This window comes from Aotus nancymaae, unplaced genomic scaffold (assembly GCF_030222135.1).
Source record: "Aotus nancymaae isolate 86718 unplaced genomic scaffold, 86718_ANA_hifiasm-v0.15.2.pri h1tg000064l_1, whole genome shotgun sequence".
Lineage (NCBI taxonomy): Eukaryota > Metazoa > Chordata > Mammalia > Primates > Aotidae > Aotus > Aotus nancymaae.
The window spans coordinates 12,746,907-12,768,063 of NW_026988479.1; the positions used below are offsets into that span (position 1 = coordinate 12,746,907).

The window sequence follows — 21,157 nt, forward strand, 5'->3', positions numbered from 1 at the left end:
GTCCATACCCCATCAGGCCAAGGGGGGCACAACCCCTCATGTCCCACTCTCTGACATTCTTCCTTATGTGGCCAAACCAAGCCAGATGAAAAAAGACTAAATCTCCTAGGACCTGTGATATAGCACTACTTCACTTCTGATTATGGGAAATTGCAGTGTATATTGGAGTCAGTGTGATTAATTGTACTGAACTTGGAGTTTCCATATTGGAGGCTTCATACAAGCCAATCATGATTCAACAAAGCTGGTGAGCAGCTGCTGTCATTCCTGTAACATGTTCCTTCATAAACGAGCTGGAGAACAGGTATGTTACTAATCACATTCCTAAAAGCCCAAGTCACCAACTGCTTTCTTCAGAACTCAAGGGGAAAACTCTTAGGTGGGCTGTGTAAAAATGTAAAACATTTTACACAGACAGATAGAATTAGACAAGAAGAGTGAAAGACTAAAAGAAAACACGTTCCTCATTATGTGGCATTTTGGAAGCCAAGCTTATGTTTGGTTTGAATAAGAGAGCTGAGCCTTTGCATGTGTGTGGTTTTGGTTGTGGCAACAATATACTATCATAAGCGAAAAAGAAAAGTCTAGGAAAGTTGTGCTAAGACTCTAAAAATCCTCATAAATTATAAAAAGTTAGATTTCTGACCTGAGAGGCATTGAACTTATTTAACAGAAAAAAAAATCTACCAACACATGTTCAAGCTATGTTTTACATGGTTTATTAATGCTCTATTCCATTTAACCCAGTTTGAACATTCATCCAGAAATTGAAAAAAAATTAGGTCAGTTCTATGATGGCAAATTTCATCAAATAAAGCACTTGCTTTAGGAAAACTTACACCCAAAATTTTCTTGTCCAGATCTGTCTTACCAATTCAAAACTTAGCAAGCAAAATCATAAAAATCCAAATCTGGGTATAGGGAAATCAATAGGTTTCTTTCCCTGACTTTGTTTTTGCAGTTGAAAAGCTTACTTTGCCAAAAAAGTACTTCCAAAATGGAAAAATTTGGTTTCAATTATCATGGTTGAAATACATGCACATCTGTTTCAGGTAGCAGTGATGCCAAAACTTTTTACAGAATTTTCTATCCCTGACTTCTAATGCTGGAAGAGGCCTTAGTGACTAGTCACTGGGAACAGAAAAAAGGCTCGGTTGCTCAACACTTGCTCTTTCCAGGGTCTTGCGAGCATTTAACGTGACATTGCAAAACTCAACATTTAAAAAGCACTGGCTTTCTAAGTCTTGTCTCCTCAGAAAATATTCTGTATCTGTCTTTCCTGGATCAAGCGTAAATAGATGAGCTCCTTTGGCTCAGAAGCTCCCTGAGGTCCAGGAACAGTCTCTTCTTTGTAAATACCAGTCAGTAAAAACCATCCTCTGAGGCACCTCACACAAAATCATGACATAGTGCCTGGTACATGGTGCCCCTCTCAAGCAGGGGCATCCCTGTGCTTCTGATAAAGAAAATAACCACAATTTTAAGAAGAATAGACAATCGACTTCCCCTTTTTATGATGCTTCTTCCAAAGTTGTGGCGCTCTGTAACTTTCAGATCTGCCAGTCTGGGCCTAAATTTGTTTTTATTGTGGTAAAATAGAGGTAACATAAAATTTACAATTTTAACCATTTTTAAGTGCACAGTTCAGTGGCATTAAGTGCAGTCATACTGTTGTATAACCATCACCACCATCCATCTCCAGAATTATTTCATCTTCCCAAACTGAAACTCTCTACCCATTAAACAATAACTTCCCCATTCCTCCCTCCCTCCAGCCCCCCGCAATCATTTTACTTTCTGTCTCTATGAATCTTACTAACCATTTATGTTGAAATTTTATTTTAACCTATCCACAAGGCTGATTTCCAGAACTGAAATAAAATCCCAACTGCAAGGGCAACTGCCATTTTTGATATCTATCTTCTCTACATACACACTCACACAGACACAATTTATCATTGTAGTAGCTAAGAGCCAGAGAGCCTTTCCCTTGGAAAAACAGAAGACAAAATCATCTTCCTCTGACTAGTCAAGCCACAGTGATCCTCCCATGGAGAGAACTGGGGAAGTTCCCTCATCATAAGGTCCAGGAGAGACCTGGAAATCTTGAAAGATACAGCAAAGGATAGTGCAAATTCACAAGTTCTTCTTAAGATTTTGGCCTGAACAAACACGTATCCAGCCCATGGTTCCAAACCACTGAAGCAACTAGGTGCCACAGGTTGTCTATAAAAAGGAAGATTAAGGCAGATCTTGGTGAAACCTAAAAGAAGAAATGCCAAGTCCTATGAGGTAACTTACTATAAGGAGATAGTTTTAGGTAAGAAGCAAGATGATGGCCTGATAAGCTACCTCATTTCCTCATGGAAATGGCTCGATATAATCTGTTTTGGATGACAAACAGAAAGAGGCCCTAAAATATGCCTTGGTTAGTAACCCAGCAATGAGGCACAGGGTACAACATAGCAATAGGCAGATACCAATGATAATTGCAACTACCATCTACTGAGTACTTACTCTGTGCCAAAAAAACTTTACTAGGTACCTAACACATATGGTATCATTTAATCTTCACAACACTAAAAGTATAAGTACTGTTATTATTCCCTTTACACAGAAGAGAAAAATTAATTCTGAAAAAAATGTGACACACTCAAGGTCACATTGTTTGTAAAGTAGATTCACCACAAGGTCTATGTTACTCCAAAGCCCATGCTTTTAATTAATAGCTTTTAAAGGTAGGAAGTATTTTCATGCCCTCATGGCAAAGAAAAAAAAATTGTTCATCATTAGCAATCTCTGGGTTGAAAATTTGTAATGCTTAAAAACAGCCAGCCCCAATTAAGATTCAGCAGGTTAAGTGTCGAATAAGCACCAGATTCAGGATCCCTCTAGTCTCTGGAGGTTGGCATGTGATCCTAGGCAAGTCACTCAGCTTCTCTAGACCTCAATTTCCCAGGGAACTTGTAAAGCAAGGCTACTTCCCTCTGTTCTCCCTCTACCTCAAAGCATTCCATGGAGTCAATTACCTGTGCTAAGATAATATGTCTGATATCCAAAGATGAACTTATTGGTCAAAAGTTTCAATCTCTTCTCTCACCAACTTTCTTTTTAGTTATCAGAGCCTCACACAAAAGTTATTAATCAGCTAATAACTATTCAGCACCTGCTATGTGGGTACCCACACAGTAGTCAATGGGGGTATTTAGAAGTACAAGTCATCATCCTTGCCCTTGAGGACCTGTCTTCGAGTTTGGGGACTGGTAAGATACATGAAATAAAAGCACCAAAAAATCTGGTGGGCCTATTATTCAGTGTCCAACTATGAGAGACAAACTAGAGTATTAAAATTCAGAAGAACATCAGCCAGGACTAGAAAAGCCGACTTTCCAAGATAAAGTAGAATTTTAGAATAACCTTGATAGATAGATAACTTTTATAAAAGAAGAAGGGAAAGACATCCAGCAAAAAGAACTCTGGGAGCTAAGGATATATAGCTAGATGGAATAATGTATAGGACGGGTGATCACGAAAGAGACCAATAGAATTCTTAGTGAGTACAGGAGTGAGCGTAGGAATGGCGAAAGGAGTCAGAGTTCAGAAGAGTTGAATGCCTGGCATGGTAATCTGGACTTGGAGCAGAAACAAAAGATATGACCTGGGTGACATGGTGAACACTGGAAGCTGCTCGGTCTGGATTTCTTGTCTACTGTCTGCCTTCAGCAGAGGAAAGGTACAAGAACATGTGCAACCTGCTGTTCTAAAGTCATAGACATCAGCCAACCCAGCTGAGAGGCACCAGGACAGGGGCAGGGACTCATTACATTTCTGAACTGGGAACACAGTGCCCAAAACTGTTTGATCCACTGCTGGTAGTCTCACACTGACATCTCAACCCCAGTTACACCACGGGTCAAACAAATAGGCATGACCAGAATCTCTAAACCTCCATCATATCAACCCCATTCTCTGCCACCTACCAGACCAATGGGACACTGTTTGGGGGACCAAAGACATTGCTCATCTCTGCCCCTCACCTAGAGAAACAGCCCTTCATGTTCTGCTGCCCAGCAGGCCACATGGAGTTCAACACTAAGCTCCAGTTGCAAAGAGCACCCAGAAAGAGGATGTACCAGCAGCACAGTTCCCAGGGCCTCTTCAGACAGGAGGATGAGATGACACCCAACCATCAGACCAGTTCTAATGGGGTCTAGAGATGTTTAATGACATCACTGTGCCACGTGAGATGCAGGAATCACAACAAACCATGAAAAGGAAAGTGTTCATTGAGAAACTCTCTAGTGTTGACCTAGTTGAGCCTGTTTTTGTTAACCAGATGGTTACTGTCTGCATCAAACTGGCAACTTGGACCAGCAGCCTTCCCCTCAGTGGCACACTGCCATGGCCAGACCCCTCCCTGCAGTCTTCTCTCCTCAGAGAAAATGGCAAGCCCTGTACTCTACCAGCTGCACACTGAAGAATGAAGAGGTTGGCACTCAGGAGATATTTTACTTCATAGACAGGGGAATGTCACCTCTGCACTGCACTGAGCACCTTCACAATGAAAGATTCAGATCTTCAGATAACAATTTAAAAATTTAGACGCATGTGCCTGCCAGGAAATAAACGCTCGCTAGTTAGATCCAGCTCAACAAAGAACTTAAAATCTCTTCTACTGGTACCTATTTCAAAAGAAATCCCTGATGGAAGAAGCACAGACCTTCATGCGTCACTCATAAACTTTTCAATACAAATATGAAACTCAGTTCAGAGCAAGTGTCATCTGACTGGGCTTCTCTCCTTCATCCCTGAATGTGCGTGTGGATTCAGGCATACACAGCATGCACGCATGCACACACATACACACAGCCATCAGCATGCCATGCCTGCTGAAGATTCGAGCACTCCTGCGTGAAAATGCAAGTACACTATGTCAGGCCAGCCCCACTATGACATCAAAAAACCCCCACCAAAGAAAAAACACCCCAGGAAAGTAGCCAGGAAAGGGAAACGCCTCCTTGAAACAGCCTGAGAAAGGCAATCCCGATTCAGCCTGTGGTGAAACTATTCCCGAACACTAGCCAGGAAGTCCCTTCTTTCAGGGTGCTCCGCTGCCTAGCAAACCCAGACCTGCCTTTGCGGAAGCCAGATCTCTGGAGATTCAAGCCCTGGAAGGGGTGGTTTGGAAAGGGGCTTTCCTGCTCTTGCTCTGCCGCCCTTTGAGATCCATCAGTGGCCAGGTCTTCCAACCCTGCCTAGCCAATGCAAACACAAAAGCTGGTGGCTGCACCGCAAGCACACATTTACTTATGTACACACACAACACACACACTTATACATACATACCTTTCACTCTCCATTGTGTGAGGCCCAGCCAGGGTGGTAGCCGCTGAACTGTGCATGCACCCAGGGATCCTAGCTCTGTTCTTGATTCTCCCAGCAGACCAGTGGGAGATCTGATCAGCAACAGTGATTCAGCATGGCTGCAAGTGAAGCCTCCTCCCTTCTCAATCCTCCTTCCTCTGACTTACTCGCGGCAGCTTCTACCGCAAAAGCAGCAGCAGCAGAAAATGTCTTACCCAGAGCTCCCTGCAGCCCTTTGAGCTGCTAAAAGCAGCAACCCACTTGCTCCCCCTCCCCCGCAGGCTTGCTGCTCCTTGGTCTCCTAGGAACAGCGGCAGCTTCCGCGACCAAGGTGCGGTGCCACCTTTCCAGCTGCCTCTGCATCTGCCCAGGCATCCCCAGCCCAGGCGATTAGCCTGCCCACGGGGCTCCTTCCTCCTCTGTCTAGGCTGCAAAGAATCAGGCAGTTCGTCACTAGCCCGAGAAATACCGGCCCCTACACCCTCCCCTGCCCCCATAGGCTATGAGTCTGTCAGCCTGGCCAGATTGCTGGAATGACGAGGCCCCTCTGTGGCCTGCAGTGGAGTTTATCATCCACCTGGGGAAATTCACTTGCAGGTCAGTTTATGTTCCAAATCCTCCTCCCAAATTCTATAGTAGCTCTGAGTGTCTGGTAGATGGAGAGGAGTTAAGGGAAAAACACCAACAGAAATTTGAACACAGAGAGAAATTAAAAGTAAAAATTGGAAAATTAGAAATTCAAATAAGAGAGGTAGTACGAATAGGTGAATTGAAACAAACCTTATTTTACTGCAAGAGGCCAAAGACTGCAGTAAAGCTATCGCAATGGATACTACCAGTTTTATAGCACAATCCTAAAATATCTAACTAAAATCTGTCATTTTGGAATTTGACTTAAGCTGTGGCTCCAACTAATAAGTCTCCCACTGAACCCCCATCTCCAGCCAAAGATCTTTTACATCTCGTAATCTCCAGCTGCTGAGCTTCAATTTAGACTAATTTAACTCTCCCTGCCTGGAATGCCTTCTCCAATGCCAGTCCTTTAATCTTTCTGGGAGGCCAGTCCAATCCCATGTCTTCATAAAACTTTCTTTAATCACACCAATGACAGCAAATCACCACCAAAATAGCTACAAACCGTACTGTCCTGTATTGTCATCTCACACCTAATATACTGTCTTGGCTAATCCATTATTTATAAATCTTGTTTCCCAAACTAAAACATAATCTTGTGGAAGGCAGCAGGCCAGTCTTATCTCCTAGCCACAGAGACTTAGAGGTAACTGGGGCAATTAGCCACAAAAAGTGATACAGAAGCTACCTTAATGCCTCAGAAAAATCAGCTATGAGCATCTCTCTTCTGGGACCCTTCATGTCACCCCGGGGCTTTTTCAGATCTGTGCTAGCACTCACTGGCTGAGGGACTTTCCTGAGTAGTGTTCTTCACACTCTGGACCTCATGCTCAGTAACTTATTCACAATATAGGATCAGACCAGACAATCTCTAGAGACCCTTTCAGCTCCAAAATTACAGGTCTCTAAAAATGTTTTAAATGGTACATTTTTCTTCTCAGAGTAATCTGTGCGATTATTTAAGAAGAAATACTTACCAGACTCTAATATTTTATAGGGGACTTCAAGGAGGATAACATGGTGTAGGTGAAAGTAGGAAGAGACTCTCAGTAAATCTAACATCCTTATAATTTTAAACTGTTAAATTTCTTTACTATTACAAAGCCCTGAAACCACAGAAGGAACAGAGGAACACTGAGGTGATAGAAAGCAAAAGTAACTAAAACTTTATATGGCCTCCTGAACTCAAACTAGCTATAGAGTTATTCTCAAATATTACCTCCCCTGGCACCTCAGTGTTCTCTTAGATGAGACCATTACCCACACTCACTCTTTCTCAACTGAGAAGAGGCCTAGATAATTTCCTTTACACCCCACACAGCACTTTATCTTCACCTCTTCCTTTCACAGTGCCATTCATATTTTGTTCCCTCTATGTCCCTTCCTCCTCTAATCAGCCTTGTGGCCCTGCTCCAGATATTTCCTTTTGAGGCCAATCACAGGGACCATGAAAAGCTGAACATCACAAATAAGGAAACTGAATCTCGGAATCCGTGCCAGAGTTCAGCCCTCCACCAGGAAGACAACCGGGTGATTCATAAAAGAGACATAAGAAAGAAATGACTCCTCCTTTGCACATACCCACATTTACATATTCTCCATACAGGAAGGTGGGGAAATGCCACATCTAACAAACCAGACAGAAAAAAGATCAGAAAAGGATATATGTAAGGGTTGAGCATATTCAAGTTTCAAAATATAACTATTAAGAGCAAACATAAGCTGGGCGCGGTGGCTCACGCCTGTAATCCCAGCACTTTGTGAGGCCGAAGCAGGTTGATCACGAGGTCAGGAGCTCAAGACCAGCCTGGCCAAGATGGTGAAACCCCGTCTCTACTAAAAACACAAAAATTAGCCTGGCATGGTGGTGGGCACCTGTAATCCCAGCTACTTGGGAGGCTGAGGCAGAGAATTGCTTGAATCCTGGAGTCGGAGGTTATGGTGAGCTGAGATTGCACCACTGCACTCCAGCCTGGGTGGCAGAGCAAGACTCCATCCCCCAACCCAAAAAAAAAAAAAAAATACAGAGCAAATATAAAACTCCTGCAAAAGTTCCCTGCAACCCACCTTTGCCATGCTAACTAATATTACTATAATGTATGTGTCAAAACCATACTACTACCACCTTCATACTTTATTCACCATTCATGATTCATGGGAGGTAGGCAGAATAGAGAACACTCAGAAGAGGCCATTTAGAAAAGAAAGGTTATCTTAAGCAAAAAGAACAAAGCTGGAGGTATAATATTACCTGACTTCAAACTATACTACGAGGCTATAGTAACCAAAACAGTGTAGTATTGGTACAAAAACAGACACATAGAACAACAGAACAGAAAAGAGAACCCATAAATAAAGCTGTTCACCTACAACCAACTGATTTTTGACAAAGTCAACAAAAATAAGCAATAGGGAAAGGACTTTCTATTCAATAAATGATGCTGAGTTAACTGGCTATCCATATACAGAAGAATGAAACTGGACCCTATCATCATATATAAAAATTAACTCAGCCAGGTGCAGTGGCTCATGCCTGTAATCCCAACACCTTGGGAGGCCAAGGCAGGCAGATCACCTGAGGTCAGGAGTTTGAGACCAGCCTGGCCAATGTGGCAACCCCATCTTTACTAAAGTAAAAACCCCATCTTTACTAAAAATACAACAATTAGCCAGGTGTGGCGGCATGTACCTGTAGTCTCCACTACTCAGGAGGCTGAGGCAGGAGGATCACTTGAACCTAGGAGGCAGATGTTGCAGTAAGCCAAGATCGCACCACTGCACTCCAGCCTGAGTGACAGAGCAAGACTGTCTCAAAAAATAAAATAAAATAAATTAACTCAAGATGGAGTAAACAATTAAATGTAAGACCTAAAACTATTAAAATCATAGGTAAAAAACCTAGGAAATACTCTTCTGGACATTGGCCTTGGCAAAGAATTTACAACTAAGTCCTCAAAAGCAATTTCAGCCAAAGCAAACATTGGCAAGTAGGACCTAATTAAACGAAAGAGCTTCTGTATAGCAAAAAAAAAAAAAAAAATTATCAACAGAGTAAACAGACAATGTACAGAATGAGAGAAAATATTCATAAACTATGTATCTAACAAAGGTCTAATATGCAGCATCTATAAGAAATTTAATTCAACAAGCAAAAAACATTTTTTTAATTTAATTCAACAAGCAAAAAACATTTTAAAAACCCATTTTTAAAAGTGGACAATGGACATGAACAGACATTTCTCAAAAGACTTACAAACAGCCAACAAACATGAAAAAATGCTCATCATCACTACACCAGAGAAATGCAAATCAAAACCACAATGAGATACCATCTCATACCAGTCAGGATGACTATTATTAAAAAGTCAAAAAATAACAGATGTTGTCAAGGCTATGGAGAAAAGGGAATGCTTACACACTGCTGGTGAATGTAAATTAATTCAGCTACTTACTATGGAAAGCAGTCTGAAGATTTCTCAAAAAAACAAAAATAGAACCACCATTCGATCCAGCAATCCCATTACTAGGCATATGCCCAAAAGAAAATAGACCATTGTACCAAAAAGGCACATGCACTTATATATTCACCACAGCACTATTCACCACAGCCAAGACAGGAAATCAAGTTAGGTGCCCATCAGTGGTGGACTGAATAAAGAATATGTGGCATATATACACCATGGAATGCTACACAGCCATAAAAAAAGAACAAAATAATGTCCTTTGTGGCAACATAAATGCAGCGAGAGGCCATTATCCTATGTGAATTAATGCAGAAACAGAAAACCAAATGTTGCATATTCTCACTTATAAGTGGGAGCTAAACACTGGGTACATATGGACATAAAGATGGGAACAACAGACACTGGGGACTACTAGAGGATGAAGGGAGAGAAAAGGGGTGATATGATTTGGATGTTGGTAGCCACTAAATTTCATGTTGGAATATAACCGCCAGTGTTGGAGTTGGAGGTAGGGCCTAGTGGGAGGTGTTTGCGTCATAAGGGCAGATCTCTCCTAATAGTTTCACTCTGTCCCCATGATAATGAGTGAGCTCTTGCTCTGAGTTCACTCGAGGTCTGGTTGTTTAAAAGTGTGTGGCACCTTCCTCCTCACTCTCTTGCCTCTACTCTCATCATGTGATATACCAGCTCCCCCTTTGCCTTCCACCATGATTGTAAGCTTCCTGAGGCCTCCCAGAAGCAGATGCCAGCATAATGCTTCCTGTACAGCCTGCAGAACCATGAGCCAATTAAACCTCTTTTCTTTATAAATTACCCAGTCTCAGGTATTTCTTTATAGCAACACAAAAACTACCTAATACAGGGAGCAAGGCTGAAAATGTAGTTGAAAAGCTACCTATTGGATACCATGCTCGTTACCTAGGTGGCAGGATCATTCAAACCCCAAACCTCAGCATCATGCAAGATACCCATGTAACAAACCTGTACATGTACCCCTTGATCTAAAATTAAAGTTGAAATTTAAAAAAAAAAAAGAAAGAAAGAAAGGAAAGAAGGCAGGAAGGCAGGAAGGCAGGAGGGTAGGAAGGCAGGAAGGCAGGAGGGCAGGAGGGCAGGAAGGCAGGCAGGAAGGAAGGAAGGTAGGTAGGTCATCTAGCAAAACCAGGGGGCAGAGCTGAGTCAAGAAACAGTCTCCAGACTCCTGGCACAAAGTTCCTACCCCCAATCTTTTCTAGTTTCAGAGATACATTTTACATTATCTATCTTATTATCCAAATGTTCTCTGAGCCACAGCCTGAACCTGTTTGCTCTCAGCTAATTTTCCTTACTGGACTTCATATTAAGGACAGTTGCTGTTGGAGTCTTGCAGTAGAGGAGAGTCAAAAGAACCAAAGTGGTGTCTGGAGAAAAAGGTCCCATCCTCAGATTGCCCAGTAATAATAGTGTCTTAGTCCAGCAGGCCCCAACCTTTTTGACACCAGGGACCAGTTTCAAGGAAGGCAACTTTTCCAAGGATGGGGGTAGGGGGTCAAGGGGGATGACGGTTTCAGGATGAAACTGTTCCACCTCAGACCATCAGGAATTAGATAGATTCTCATAAGGAGCATACAACCTAGATCCCTTGCATGCACGGTTCACAATAGGGGTCATGCTCCTGCAAGAATCTAATGCTGCTGCTGAGCTGACAGGAGGCAGAGGTCAGGTGGTCATGCTCATTTGCCTACCACTCACCTCCTGCTATGCATCCCAGTTCCTAACAGGCCACGGACCAGTACCGGTCTGTAACCTGGGGATCCCTGTCTTAACCCAGTCCTTCCCCTACACCAGCCTTCTTCCACAGCTTATCAAAAGTACCTAGTGGCCCCAGATCTTACCCCAAGACAATTGATTCAGCCATCCACACCAACTTTGTTTAGAATCATTCAGTTCTTAAGTGGCTTAGGAAGAAACCATGTTAGGAGGAGAAGCTATTTTAAGCTGGATTTTATCTAGAAAGTTCTCTTTTCCATACTCTTATCTCTGTACAGGGAGCCAGTACAGTTTATCTGAAGACAGCTAAGCCGATCATTCTTCCTTGTAAATGCACTTTTACTTCTTTTCTCACCTTTACCCTCCTTCTCCAGGACATCAGTTCCTCACCTCACATTTGCAGGAACCGTAACACAGTATAATGGTCCCACACACAGCTGTGCATCAGAACCATCTGCCCAGCTGGTTAAAATGGTAGGTGCCAGAAGATCAACAGGCATGAAGAAAGTTTTTAGGGTTATAGAAATGTTCTGTATCTTGACTGTGGTAATGCCTACACAACTGTATACAAGTACTGCATTTCATTAAACTCTACACTTAAAACGGGTGAGTTTTATTTTATGCAAATTATTCCTCAATAAATCTGGAAAAATGAAAACACTGCAGAGTCCGGCTCGGCCTCACACCCATAGAATCAGAGCCTGAGGAACAGGAACTTTTTTATTTTTTTTTTCTTTGGTTTTAGAGACGGAGGTCTCTGTTGCCCAGGCTGGTCTCAAACTCCTTGGGCTCAAGCAATTCTCCCACCTCAGCCTCCCAAAATGCTGGGATTACAGGTGTGGGCTACCATACCCATTGGGAACAGAAATTTCAATGAACTTCATAGATGACTCTAATGCACAGCTAGATGCAAACATCACCTGAACAATGAAAAAAGCCCAGACCATTAAAATCAGACAGGGCAAGATCCAATTGTATTTATCAGAAACATGACCCTAGGAAAGTTACTTTACAAGCTTCAGTTTTCTCATCTGCAAAAAGGTGATGATAATAATAGTATCTACTTCACGGTGTTGTTAGGTTAGAATGTGAAAGTATGTAAAGCACTTAGCTGAGAGCCTGGCCTGTAATAAGTACTCAGTAACCATTAGCAGCTACGATTTTCATTGTCTATGCCGATGCTATCAAACTATAGCTCTGTAAGCGCTTGGTCCTAGGTTCGAGAAGAAAATTAACCAGGGTAGGCCCTCTCCTGGAGTTATTTTCACATCTCCACTGGTCACTATTACTAACAGGTCAGCAAGGACTAGACAAGACCAAACGTAAATTAAGGTCCACCCATACCTGTATCACCAAAATGCCCTCTCATATTCTGGACCACTTGCCAAGCACCCTCACAAAGCCAGACAGAAACTGAAAAGGAACTTGAGACCCCAAAAAGTCAAAAGATAAATAAAACAGTACCTTATCCAGAGGAATACAGACTCTTCCTCTGAAGGTAAAAGAATTTACGCCAAGTGGATTCCAGAGTATAATCACTCATGGCATTTCTGTTGCACTTTAAGTTTACAAAGTGCTTCATATCCATCATCTCCTTTGACTTAAGACAACATCCTCTGAATAGTAATAATAGCTACCATTCCTTGAAAATTTACTCTGGCCCAGACCCTGTATTCCACACTTCACATGTACCCTTCTCATTTAATCCTCACAACCCTGTGGGACTATTATCTCTCTTTTAAACGTGAGAGAATCGAGGTTCTGAGAGTTAAATAACTTGAACCAAGGCCCCACAGTTAGTAAACAGCAAAGATGGGATTTGAACCCAGGTCTACCTGACCTCACAGGCCACTATTAGCTATACACAGAATGCACTACTGCTATCTTACTATCTCCATTTTAGAGATAAGCTAATTGAGACAGAGAGAAAAAGTAACTGGCTCAAAACTACCTGAAGAGCCAAGCTCAGTGCAGAACCAGACCCTCAGATGCCTGGCTTAATGCCCTTTTCACCTTACCTCTGGATGAGGAAAAACAGCTCTGAACCCCTGAAGATATTACATATAAGCTGGCATCCCAGGCTTCCAAACAGCTATTACAATAAAGTCCATGCACCTGGATTCCTCTGGGCACCTAGCTTATTAACCAGGCCTAGCCAAAGAATGCTCTTGTGGAAAGCTGGAAGAGTACCACTGGACTCCAAAATAGTTAAAAAAAAAAAAAAAAAAAAAAGGCAGGTTGGGGGCGGGCAGACCAACTAAAGCAACAAGCAGAGTGCTTCACACTGACCAGTACACCAGTCTCTGCGGCTTCCCATGAATCTGCAACCTACAACTGGTGCCCTCTGCTGGCAAACGTATGCATCTCTTCATGACAAAAGCAAAACCTAATTATTAACACCAGTGGCTTAGGAAGGAAAAAAAAATCTGCTTCTTTCTCAGACATTCTATTCAAGAATGAGCATTATTTCTTACTTACAACTTTTCAATAGGTATATGCAACTTTAAATCGACTGTGATGATCCTCTCCTCTAACTGCTGCCCCTGCCTCACGTCTCCAGTTCTTTCCTTTCTGTATCCAAAGAAAATTGGGCTGTTTTTACATAAAAAGGTAAAATATAAATGATGCAAAGCCCCAAAGTCAAGAATACACTGATGTGTATGTGGGTGAGATCAGGTCTGCACATCTAGCAAGTATAGAGAATTGAGGCAAACACACACTTGAAGTTATATAAAACCCATGGGCAAGTATGCTGGAACATTTTGGTAAATCTCTACCTTCATACAATACCATGCTTATAATTCAGTCAACTAAGTCTCACTGAATATCTACTATGCAGGCTGTACCAGTGAGTGGCAACATAAATCCTATATTACTGTAATGCCAAAGAGCATACAAGTTGTTTGAGAAAATCAGACATAGGCATATATAATGGTAGAAAATATGAGATTCAAGTACAGAAAAGGTATCATGGAAACACAGTGGAAAAAGATGCAACTTCCAGTTGGGTAAAGAGGGAAGATGACATGGAAATAGAAATAAATTGAGAACTTAATAATTCTATGGAGTTTTTTAAAGGTATCCATAATTGTAAATATTTGCAAATAGGTAATTTCAATGTCCATGATTTCATTAAAAAAAAAACCTTTTGGCCAGGCATGGTGGCTCACACCTCTAATCCCAGCACTTTGGGAGGCCAAGGAGAGAGGACGGCTTGAGCCCAGTAGTTTCCAAGATCAGCCTGGGCAACATAGTGAGACCTCATCTCTTAAAAAAATTTTTTTTAAACTTAACCAGGCATGGTGTAGTGCACCTGTAGTCCTAGCTATTTGGGAGGCAGGGGCAGAAAGATCGCCTAAGCCCAGGAGTTTGAGGCTGCAGTGAGCCATGATTGCACCACCACTGTACTATGGCCTGGGAAACAGAGCAAGACCTTGTCTTTAAAAAAATATTTAAGGCCAGGCGCGGTGGCTCATACCTGTAATCCCAGCACTTTGGGAGGCTGAGGTGGGTGGATCACAAAGTCAAGAGATTGAGACCATCCTGGCCAACATGGTGAAACCCTGTCTCTACTAAAAATTCAAAAATTAGCTGGATATGGTTACATACACCTGTAGTCCCAGGTACTTGGGAGGCTGAGGCAGGAGAATCACTTGAACCCAGGAGGCAGAGATTGCAGTGAACTGAAAACATGCCACTGTACTCCACCCTGGCAACAGAGCAAGACTCATCACAAAAAAAGAATTTTTAAGATATAATTTTTAATCTGACCACTTTAATATACTTGCATATTTATTATGTTAGATAATATATTTTTTCACTACCATTTTTTTGGGGGGGATGGAGTCTCACTCTTGTCCCCCAGGCTGGAGTGCAATGGCACACTCTTAGCTCACTGCCACTTCCACCTCCTGGCTCAAGCAATTCTCCTGCCTCAGCCTCCTGGCTAGCTAGAACAACAGGTGCCAGCCACCACGCCCAACTAATTTTTGTATTTTCAGTAGAGATGGTGTTTCATCACGTTGGCCAGGCTGGTCTTGAACTCCTGAACTAGGGAGATCCCCAACCTTGGCCTCCCAAAGTGCTGGGATTACAGGCGTGAGCCACCATGTGTGGTCTCATTAAAATTTTTATTGTGGTAAAATATACATTAAATTTGCCATTTTAGGCCAGGTGCAGTGGCTCACACTTGTAATCCCAGCATTTTGGTAGGCCAAGGTGGGAGGATCATTTGAGCCCAGGAGTTCAATACTAGCCTGGGCAACATAGCAAGACTCCATCTCCACAAAAAGATTTTTAAAATTAGGTAGGTGTGGTGGCACATGCCTGTACTCAGTCCTAGCTACTGGGGAGGCTGAGGCGGGAGAATTACTTGAGCCCAGGGTTTGAAGCTGCAGTGAGCTATGATCATGCCACTGCACTCCAGCCTGGGCAACAGAGTAAGACTCTGCCTCCAAAAAAAGAAAAAAAGCCATTTTAACCGTTTTTAAATGTACAATTCAGCAGCATTAAGTACATTCATAACGTCGTATATCACCACTATCCATTTTGAAAACTTTCTCGCCTGAAAAGAAACTCTGTATCCCTTAAACAGTAATTTCCCATTTCTATCTCTATGAATTTGCCTACTCTAGGTACTTAACGTAAGTGCAATCATAGTATGTCCTTTTGTGAAAAGCTTATTTCACTTGGCATGTTTTTAAGGTTCATTCATGTTGTAGCATATACCAGAAATGTATTCTTTCTTATGTCTGAATATTCCATTGTAGGTATATACCACATCTTGTTAATTCATTCACCTGTTAATGAACACTGAGTTAATATTTCACCTTTTGACACACCACAGTTAACATTTCCCTAATATTTGACATTTAGTTTCCAATTATTTGCTATGTTATAATAATTTTTATACAAAGACTGTTTTCCTTTCAATAAATTGTTCAATAAACTGTTCTGTTAGGTTAAATTCCTAGTAATGGTGTCCCAGAGCACATGAATACTTTAATAGTTCTTAATAAATCTGTAATTTTACTCTCATTTGCCATTTTTCATAATGTGATGGAGAAATTCCTGTCAGCAATTTGTTATAAATGTATAAAGTGTGACAAAACCAATTGGAGGGAAGTTTTTAGAGAAAGAAAAGGAATTAACAAAGCAGAAACAGCTCAGAAGAGCTCTCCACTAGACAGAGCTGGCTGACTTCTGTGATAAATTGCCCAACTGCTCCTTCTATCCACAGCCTAATGTTTTCCCATTAACTTGGTGACTCTTAAAAAAGAAAAAAAAAAAATCTATCTGTGTCAGGGATCCTCCAGACCAAGCCCATATTTAGTGATTTGATAGAAGGGTTCACAAAACTCAGCACTGCTAAGTATTGTACTCATGGCTTAAGTTTATTACAGTGACACAGTATGTGCTCACAGTTGGATCATACGGGAAAAAGACATAAGCAGAGTCTGGAAAAATCCATGTGTAACCTTCTTCAGGGTCTCTCCCTCCCGTGAAGGTTCACACAGAGCACATTTTTATATATGTGATGTTTCTGCCTAGGGACTTAGTACACAAGGTTTTCACTGGGAGTTTGGTCATACAGACACCCTTTATGGGGCATGTAGCAAAATTACAGACTCCCAGAAGGAAAGCAGATGTTTAGCATAAATCATCTTGTTTGCATAGTCTAGGTACAGTGAACTACCTTTATTAGTTAGTGAACAGTGGGAACACCCCTAAATCCAAGTGTTCAGATTAGGGCCAACCTTGCAAGTAGGCCATTCTAAAAGATAGCAGGCCAGATATAACTTTTCTGCATACCCCCAATCAAAGATTCATTTTGACCAAAAAGCAGCATCTCTCAGCATATATACATATACACCTATGGTAGAGTTAAAAAGATTCTGGATCATTTGTACCTTATCCAAGTAGTTCCGACTGCTTTCCTTATAAACCCACATTGAAAGCAGCTGTATGAAAGGAATAGGAATTTTGAAAAAGCCCGAGTGAATCTGTTAAAATTCAAATCAGATCATGGAACTCCTCTGCTCAAAACTCAAATGGCTCACCATTCATTTAGTAAAAGCCAAAATCCTTATAACAACCTACAAATCCCTACATGATCAGGCCCCTCTCTGACTTCATTATTCCTTTCCTCCTCTTCCCTCAGGTCCAGTAACCCCCAACAATTTGTATTTCCTCAGAGGCCAGGCACAGTCCTGCCTCAGGCCTTTTGCTCTTCCTACTCATCTACCTGGAATGCTTTTCTCCTAAATACCTATATTGCTCACTCCCACATTTCCTTCAAGTCTTTGTTCAAATGTCACTTTCTGAGAGACCTGCCCATACCACCCTATTTTAAAGTATACTATTCTCGCAAACATCCCTTGCAACATTCACCATTCCTCACTCTAATTTTTTCTATACTTCTCATCTTCTAACATACCATATAATTCATTATGTCTTATTGCCTGTCTCTCCTCAGTAAAATATAAGCTTTTGGAGGGCAGGCATTTTTGTCTTTTTCTTCTGTATTTCCAGCAGAATCACCAAGCAGAAGAGTAACAAATTTTAATTTGACAAAGTAATAAACAGGGAGACACTGAATTTAGGAATAGTAACCTAGTGCAAATAGCTAGGTCTTCACGTTTGGTGGTGCTGGGAAGATCAAGTCATTAGAAATTGTGAAAGAAGTTTATTTAATTTCACTGAAGAGATGACCACAATACATTCAGTTATTGAGGAGTTTTAATAAAAGAAACTATTTACAAGGGTGTGGGCAGAGTTAAGGGAAATCAACAAGGTTTGAACCATCTTGGAACTAGAGAATCTAGTAAATAGGAGACAGTAACAAAAGCCAGAAAAGACCTAAAGCTATAAAAGAGGGCCATGGGAGCAGAGCTGTGGACACTGACAATCTCTTGCTAAGTATGTAAGAAAGAGAAGGAACAAATATTTTTGTCTCACCTTTCTATCACTGTCCAAACCCACCATAAATAAAGCTAGAAAAGAGAGTATAGAGTTCTTTAGGAGTCAACCTCCCAGGAACACAGAGCAAGAGAGATAAAGATGGAAAGTGGATCAGGAAAGGCAAAAAGATTATCCAGCACAATGGCCATTTTGTAAAGCCATATGCGCAAGACATAATGCTTCAATGTGCTACCAGAATCAACTAAATCTCCTCTTCCTACTACCAGTCACATCAACATCTTCTCACACAGTAATTTTGATTAATCTACTCCCTCTTCCTTCTTCATATATCCAGTCATTTGTCAATTACGCTTTCACAACTTACCTCAAATTGTCAGTCTATTTCCAATGCCACCTCTTTGTTCACGCTCTCATTCTCTTACCTGGTTAACATCAGTTGTCTTAGCAAACTTGCCACTTTGAAGTATCCCCCATATTGTCATTTATGTTACTCAATGCTACTGGACTAAGCTTTGTGAATTCGTTTCACTACCACTATTGTTGCTCAAAAACCTTTAATGACTTTCACTGCCTACCAGATAAGTCCAAACTCATTAGCCTATTACTCAAAGACCTCAGTAACCTGGTTCCAACTTAATTTTCCCAATTTATTTCTCACAACTCTCTTTTATCTTAGTACAAATTAGTCATTTGTTATCTGGAAGTCAATGAAGCTTAGTGGAAGGAGTAAAATGACTAGAATTGGTCAGACTTGAATTCAACCCTCAGTTCTATCATGTCAGCAGCTGGGGGGCCTTAGGAGTTACTTAACCTTTTTGGCCTGAGTTTCAGCGACCTTATCTGTGAAGCAGAACGTTACTGAAATTTCGCAATGAGAACATTTGCAATTATACGCAGTATAATGTTTAGCATCCAATAAGCATACTTCTCTGAATATGTTCCATATTTCTGCCTGTCCTCTACCTAAAATGCCCTTTTTCCTCCCACCTTCTCTATGAGACCAATCTTTTTTTAAAATATATATTTTATTGCATTTTAGGTTTTGGGGTACATGTGAAGAACATGCAAAATTGTTGCATAGGTACATACATGGCAATGTGGTTTGCTGCCTTCCTCCCCATCACCTATATCTGACATTTCTCCCCATGTTATCCCTCCCCAACTCCCCACCCCACGCTGTCCCTCCCCTAGTTCCCCCCCACAGACCCGTGTGTGATGCTCCCCTCCCTGTGTCCATGTGTTCTCATTGTTCAACACCCACCTATGAGTGAGAACATGCAGTGTTTGATTTTCTGTTCTTGTGTCAGTTTGCTGAGAATGATGGTTTCCAGGTTCATTCATGTCCCTACAAAGGACACGAACTGATCACTATGGCTGGATAGTATTCCATGGTGTATATATGCCACATTTTCCCTGTCCAGTCTATCATCCATGGGCATTTGGGTTGGTTCCACGTCTTTGCTATTGTAAACTGTGCTGCTATGAACATTCGTGTGCATGTGTCCTTATAGTAGAACAATTTATAATCCTTTGGATATATGCCCAGTAATGGGATTGCTGGGTCAAATGGAATTTCTATTTCTAGGTCCTTGAGGAATCGCCACACTGTCTTCCACAATGGTTGAACTAATTTACACTCCCACCAACAGTGTAAAAGTGTTCCTATTTCTCCACATTCTCTCCAGCATCTGTTGTCTCCAGATTTTTTAATGATCATCATTCTAACTGGCGTGAGATGGTATCTCAATGTAGTTTTGATTTGCATTTCTCTGATGACCAGTGATGATGAGCATTTTTCATATGTTTGTTGGCCTCATGTATGTCTTCTTTTGTAAAGTGTCTGTTCATATCCTTCACCCACTTTTGAATGGGCTTGTTTTTTTCCTGTAAATCTGTTTTAGTTATTTGTAGATTCTGGAAATCTCTTAAGGTTAAATGTTGTAAGCTCCACAATGCTTTCTTTGAGCCTTCTTCCTGCCTTAAGTCACCTTTCCTCAACACTCACATTCTTTTATTTATACCTTCCTAATATTAAAAAATATTTAAAACATTACAGATAGCTAACATGACTCATCTCTCTTCTACTGGTGTTAAAAGCAGCAGTGATTTTGAGAACTATCATGTGGAAGCTCACCCAACAAGTAAAGAGCAAAGCCTAAAGACCATGTCTCAGGTACTGAGTGTTCTATGGACTACATATGTATAAGTCACTACTCTGTTGAGATACTCATTGATTTCATTTACTGTGCAAATACTGTATTGGTACGGTTGGGGTGATATAAAAGTATGCCTTTTTCTAGTCTGTCCACCTCTTCATCGGGGCCATATAGTAATTGATTACTGTGTACCAGAGACTACAGTAAGCCCTTCTTTATATGCATTCTTTCATTGAATCTGCTTAACAATGCTATGCAGCAGGTATTACCATAGCCTTTTTTTACAAATAAGGAAACTGAGGCTTGGGCCAGTTTGTCCAAGGTCACAGTGCTAGAACATGACTGTGTCAGAAACGGAACTTGGTCTATTAGATGCCAAAATTTATGTCCTTAAGAGATATGAAATATTAAATCAGATGTCCACTATGAAGCAAATTACATTTGCAACATAAGCATCAAAGACAAAACATACCTTTGATTAGTAAAAAGTAATCAATTGAGGAGAAAAGAATCTTAATTTTCATCAGAGAATGTACATTCAATGACAATGGAACTAACTCCAATTTGGTGTGAACACTCTGAGATAGTGACACAATGCTGTTTAAAAAAAAAAAAAGCATCATCTCAAAATAAATTGAATTCCACCCAGGATGCAAGGTATCCAAAGACAGCAACCATGTTTGTCTCACTGCTGTGTACCTCCGGATCATGTTAGTGTCTTACACAAAGGTGCCCGACACCCAATGAAATTGATGATAAACACTGGGAAATGAGCACGATGTTTAAATGGCAAAAGTTTACACTTGAGAATTTTAGAGCAGGAAATGATACCTATTTCAGATAGTTTTTTTTTTAAGTAAAACCATACAA

General features: G+C 41.2%; 1 protein-coding gene across 5 annotated transcripts in view; it reads right to left on the minus strand.

Moving 5' to 3' along the window:
• KLHL3 (kelch like family member 3) overlaps window positions 1-21,157 on the minus strand; it is a 139,450-nt gene that overhangs the window by 115,241 nt on the left and 3,052 nt on the right. For 4 of the 5 annotated variants that reach the window (XM_021664931.2, XM_012435621.2, XM_012435481.2 and 1 more), the window contains exon 1: window positions 5,347-5,822. The exons of the other annotated variant lie outside the window; for it this stretch is intronic. In XM_021664931.2, the coding sequence (XP_021520606.1) occupies window positions 5,347-5,402 (56 nt within the window). In that variant the 5' untranslated portion in view covers window positions 5,403-5,822. Of the gene's footprint in view, window positions 1-5,346; window positions 5,823-21,157 lie in introns of those variants that run through there. 5 annotated transcript variants of the gene reach the window in all.